The sequence below is a fragment of the Symphalangus syndactylus genome, chromosome 10, assembly GCF_028878055.3.
Source record: "Symphalangus syndactylus isolate Jambi chromosome 10, NHGRI_mSymSyn1-v2.1_pri, whole genome shotgun sequence".
Classification (NCBI taxonomy): Eukaryota; Metazoa; Chordata; class Mammalia; order Primates; family Hylobatidae; genus Symphalangus; species Symphalangus syndactylus.
Window position 1 is genome coordinate 72,403,401 of NC_072432.2, and position 6,000 is coordinate 72,409,400.

Genomic DNA, 6,000 nt, shown 5'->3' on the forward strand with positions numbered 1-6,000 from the left:
GAAATCTGCTGTTAATCTGATAGGTTTTTTTTTAAATAGGTTGCCTGATGCTTTTGCCTCACAGCTCTTAAGATTCTTTGCTTTGTCTTGACTTTAGATAACCTAATGACTGCGTGGCTAGGTGATGATCTTTTTGCGATGAATTTTGCAGGTGCTCTTTGAACTTCTTGTATTTGGATGTCTAGATTGCTAGCAAGGCCAGGGAAGTTATCCTTGATTATTTCCTCAAATTTTTCCAAACTTTTAGATGTCTATTCTTCTCAGGAACACCAATTATTCTTATGTTTGGTCATTTAACATAATCCCAAACTTCTTCAAGGCTTTGTTCATTTTTTTAAAAATTTATTTTCTCTTTGTCTTTGATTGGGTTAATTTGAAAGCCTTGTTTTTGAGCTCTGAAGTTCTTCTACTCGTTCAATTCTATTGTTAAAACTTTCTAATGTATTTTGCATTTCTCTAAGTGTGCCTTTCATTTCCAGAAGTTGTGATTATTTTTTATTTATGCTATCTATTTCTCTTGAGATTTTTTCATCCAAATCCTGTATTTTTAAAAAAAATTCTTTAAGTTGGTTTTCACCTTTCTCTGGTGCCTCCTTGAGTAATGCAATAATCAACCTTCTGAATTATTTTTCTGGCAATTCAGAGATTTATTTGTTTGGATCCATTGCTGGGGAGCTAGTATGATCTTTTGGGGGTGCTAAAGAACCTTGCTTTGTCACATTACCAGAATTGTTTTTCTGGTTACTTCTCATTTGGGTAGACTGTGTCAGAGAAGATATCTAGAGGTCAAGCACTGCAGTTCAGATTCATTTGTTCCATGGAGTGATCCCTGGATGTGGTGCTCTCCTCCTTTCCCTAGGGATTGTGCTTCCTGAGAGGCAGTCTACAGTGATTACTATTGCTCTTCTGTGTCTAGCTACCCAGTAGAGCTATGGGGCTCCAGGCTGGTACTGGGAAGTGCCTGCAAAGAGTCTTGTGATATGATCTGTCTTCAGGTCTCTCAACCATGGATCTCAGCACCTGCTCCAATGGAGGTAGCAGGGGAGTGAAGCAGACTCTGTGATGGTCTTTGGTTGTAGTTTTGTTTAGTGTGCTGGTTTTCTTTAATATTGGTTGTGCTAGCAGGTGGCTGGCCACCAGCCAGGAGATGGTACTTTCAAGAGAGCATCTGCCGATACAAGGTTGTCACAGGTTGCCTGGATAAGTATTCAGGTTTCTCAGGTGATGGGTGGGGCCTTATAGCTCCTGTCTTAGGCTACAGGGCAGTTAGAGAAGGACCATCAGGTGGAGGTAGGATTGATTAGGTGTGTCTGAGCTCAGACTCTCCTTGGGCTGAGCTTCTTGTGACTACTGTAGGGGATGAGAATATGGTTCCCAGGCCACTGGAGTCATGTTCCCAAGGGGATTATGGCTGTCTCCACTGCATCATACTGGTCACCAAGGAAGTGGGGGAAGCCAGCAGACTGGCCTCACCCAGCTCCCATGCAGCCAGGCTAGGCCAGTCTCACTCCTACTGTGGCCCACCAAACCAAGTTTGTATCCAGGCAGCCGGTGAGCTGGACCAACATTTTGCGCCAGGCTGTAAGCCTCTCTGCTGAGAAAGCAAGCTGGGCTTTCAGGCTCTGCCCCTTGCTGCCTACCCTGGCTTGTATCTGAACTTCCTATTCGCCCTTCCCCCAATTCTGCCCAGGAAAATTCACGCTTGGTCAAAATTATTTAAAGTTCAGCTGGAAGTTTCCTTCTTTCTGTGGTCCTTCCCCAGTTCCACTGGCAGCCATCCCAAGGAACCCTATGAGATAAAGTCAGAAATGGCTTCCTTGGAAACCAGGAGTAAGGGCTCTTCCCACTTCTGCTTCTACTATTATATTTCCGTTGGCTCTCTCAATTCGTTTCAGCTCTAGGTAAGGTTAAATCCTTCTCTCATGGCCTGGATTTTCAGGTTCCCCAGTAAGGGTGTGTTTGGAGGCAGACTTTTGCCCCTTTCACACTTTGGGCACTCACGGTTGTTCAGCTGTCTCATGGAGTTTGCAGCGGCAAGCCATTTCTTTCAAAGAGTCTGTGAATTCTTTCAGTTTTCTTGGTATGTTTCTGCAGTACTTCTGGCAAAAAAGTTCATGATGTGAGTTTCCACATGCTGTTCTGTCCATCCGAGTGGGAGCTGCAAGTTAGTCCTACTTTCTATCCTCCACTTTTTCCTGTATGTGCTATACTTTTATGTGACTGGCAGTTCAGTAGGTTTATTTACATCAGCATCACCACAAACGTGAGTAATGCTTTTCACTGAGACATCATGATGGCTGTGAGGTCACTAGGCAATACGATTATTTTAGTGCCATTGTAACCTTATAGGACCACTATCATGCAGGCAGTTCGCTGTTGACCGAAACATCATTAGGCAGTGCATGACTGTATCACAAATTTAATGGCTTAAAACAATACTCTTGGGCTAGGCACGGTGGCTCACGCCTTTAATCCCAGCACTTTGGGAGGCCGAGGCGGGCGGATCACGAGGTCAGGAAATCGAGACCACGGTGAAACCCCGTCTCTACTAAAAATACAAAAAAATTAGCCAGGCGCAGTGGCGGGCACCTGTAGTCCCAGCTACTCAGGAGGCTGAGGCTGGAGAATGGCATGAACCCTGGAGGCGGAGCTTGCAGTGAGCCAAGATTGTGCCACTGCACTCCAGCCTGGGTGACAGAGCGAGACTCCATCTCAAAAAAAAAAAAAAAAAGAAACAATACTCTTTTATTATCTATCTCACAGTTACGTAGAGAGAACCATGAGCTCGACTAGGTATTCTGTTTAGAGTATTACAAGACTGGAATTAAGATGTTGACAGGTTTGTATTTCTTTCTGGAGGCTGTGAGGACGAATCTGCTTCCAGTCTTATTCAGATTGTTGGCAGAATTCAGTTTCAAGTGGTTGTGGGACTGAGGTTCCCATTTCCTCACTGGCTGTTGGCCAGGGTGTCATTCTTAGTTTCTAGAAATAACTCATGTTTCTTGGCATATGGCCCCACATCTTTAGTGCCAGCAACGGTGCAAGTCCTTTTCATGCTTCGAATTTCTGTGACTGTTCCTTCTGCTTCATTTCTCCTCTGCTTCCAGCAGGAGAAAGTACTCTATTTTTAAGGGCTTAATGTGATTAGATTGGGCCTACCTACATTATCAAAGATAATCTCCCCATCTCAAGGTCCCTTTTGCCATGAAATTTAATGTATTTACAAGTTCTGGAGATTAAAGCTAGCACATTTGTGGGGAGTTGTTATTCTTCCCACTACATTTTAAGGTTCCTTTGGAGTATTATCATGGTTCAATTTTGAATGAGATTTTTATTTTTATTTTTACAGGTTTTTTATGTTAACTTTGGTGACCTTTTGTGTACTTTACACGAAACACCGTATGTAATAAGTACTGGGGATTCGTTCTATGTTCCTTCAGGTAAGACAGTTTATTTCACTTAGACAACACGTATATAGTTGTTTTGGGACACTATGGAAATGGAAGCCACAGTGGCCAAAATGAAGTGTGATATGACTGATGGATGTCAGAACAGTTTTTCATTTCATTTGATCATTAGGTAAGTGTATTAGCATTTTGTGGTGGTTTTTTTGTTTTTGAGACAGAGTCTTGCTCTGTCACCCAGGCTGGAGTGCAGTGGTGTGATCTCAGCTCACTGTAGCCTCCACCTCCCGGGTTCAAGCGATTCTTGTGCCACAGACTCTCGAGTAGCTGGGACTACAGGCACGAACCACCACATCCGGCTACTTTTTGTATTTTTAGCAGAGACGGGATTTTGCTACGTTGGCCAGGCTGGTCTCGAACTTCTGACCTCAAGTGATCTGCCCACCTCGGCCTCCAAAGTGCTACTATTACAGGTGTGAGCCACAGTGCCCAACCAATTAGTGTTTTGATACATGAGAACAAGAGTTGTTTACTACTGAATATGAAAATATTGGCTGGGCATGGTGGCTCATGCCTGTAATACCAGCACTTTAGGAGGCCAAAGTGGGCAAATCACAAGGACAGGAGATCGAGACCATCCTGGCTAATACGGTGAAACCCCATCTCTACTAAAAATACAAAAAAATTAGCTGGGCGTGGTGGTGGGCACCTATGGCCCCAGATACTCTGGAGGCTGAGGCAGGAGAATGGCGTGAACCTGGGAGGCAGAGCTTGCAGTGAGCAGAGACTGCACCACTGCACTCCAGCCTGGGGGACAGAGTGAGAATCGGTCTCAAAAAAAAATTATGTTTTTAGAACATTATTTTAAACTGTTTCAAGAATGGTATGCTTCATCAGCTATTGAACAGCAGAAGTTACTGTAAATAGGCATTTTAATCCACTTGTCATTGATTCACTCATTCAACAAGTATGATTAAGAGACCACTATGGGCCAGGTGCAGTGGCTCACACCTGTAATCCCAACATTTTGAGAGGCTGAGGAGGGCTTGAGGTGAGGAGTTCGGGACCAGCCTGGGCAACCTAGGGAGACCCTGTGTCTACAAAAAATGCAAAAGTTAACCAGGCATGGTGATGCACACCTATAGTCCTAGCTCTTCGGAGGCTGGGATAGGAGGATTGCGTGAGCCCAGGAGTTCAAAGTTGCAGTGAGCTATGATTGTACTACTGCACTCCAGCCTGGGTGACAGAGCAAGACTCTGTCTCAAAAACAAAAGCAAAACAAAGTGTCTACTATGTCCATGTATTTCTGCAAGATTTGGGATATATAAATGAACAAAACAGGCAAAAATCCCTGCTCTTACAGAGCTTACATTCTGTTGGAAGGAGACAATAATAATAGCCATACTTGCATAGTCCTTAGTATGTCAGCACTGTTGTGAATACTTTCTCAATTTCTAATATATAGAAAGTCACAGTGATAGTACTCAATTCTAATAAGCCTGTCACATGTGATACTTGTGGTCCATCTGTATTTCAGTTTTGCTGTTATTTGTTACCTCATTTATTTAAGAGTAGCATTTGCCTTTTTTAAATTTTGAAGTTTTATTTTACTTAACATTGTACCTTTTATACTCATCTATATATGGGTATGTCTGGTTAGAGGAATCCACAGCAGTTCTGTAGACCTAATAAAGATTGGTTTCAGAAAGAGATTTTCTTTTCTTACACTCTCGACTGATTCATCTCCGTATTTATTTTCATAACGATGTGAAATTTATATTTCTATTCTCTCAAGCCTCATCTGGATCACGTGTCATGGTTAGCTCTTGATGTAGTTCACGGAATTAAATAAGTTACTTTAGGTTAGGTGAATTGTTTTTATCTTGTGTCCTGTACTACAACTGTCAGGTGATGACTGCATACTTAATCAAAAGGAATGATTCCTGTGGAAATAATTTTTATTTTCTTATCACTTTACTTTTAGGTAACTATTATAACATCAAAAATCTCCGGAATGAGGAAAGTGTTCTTCTTTTTACTCAGATAAAAAGATGAAAGATCAACCAACCTTAAATATATGTATGTATATATGTATATGTGAAAAACAGTTTGTATAGTTGGGATATTTGTCTTTGTAATTACTTGTGATGTTTTAAAATAAAAATTTTATTCATTTTTGTGTATACTTGTATTTGATAAACATTTCTGACTCCCACGTTTTTTCTGATTTTTCAGTGACTGTACATAATAGCTTGTAGCGATGCCCATATTTATGATATTATTTTTAGAATTTGACAAGAATACAAAAGTGAAATATAGAACATTTCTGTGTCAAAGGAGACCTGATTAATATGTCTATTCATTAAAAAACATCTTTTCCAAATACTAATTTTAAATCATTTATTATTAAATAATCCAATGGGAGAGAACTGTGGTAAAAGGCATATTTGTATTAATTTCCTAGAACCGCTGTAACAAAATACCACAAAATGAGTGACTTAAAGCAACAGAAATTTATTATCTCACTTCTAGAGGCTAGAAGTCTGAAATCAAGGTGTTGTCAGGGTCGTGATGTCTTTGAAAACCTGTAAGGGAG

The 6,000-nt window shown here is 41.3% G+C and overlaps 1 protein-coding gene across 3 annotated transcripts in view; it reads left to right on the forward strand.

The window, feature by feature from the left end:
• CENPC (centromere protein C) overlaps nt 1–5,587 on the forward strand; it is a 79,559-nt gene extending 73,972 nt beyond the window's left edge. For all 3 annotated transcript variants that reach the window (XM_055297453.2, XM_055297454.2, XM_055297456.2), the window contains 2 exons: nt 3,350–3,440; nt 5,389–5,587. In XM_055297453.2, coding sequence (XP_055153428.1) covers nt 3,350–3,440; nt 5,389–5,459 — 162 coding nt within the window. In that variant the 3' untranslated portion in view covers nt 5,460–5,587. The remainder of the gene's footprint in view (nt 1–3,349; nt 3,441–5,388) is intronic.
• The last annotated feature ends 413 nt before the right edge of the window (nt 5,588–6,000 follow it).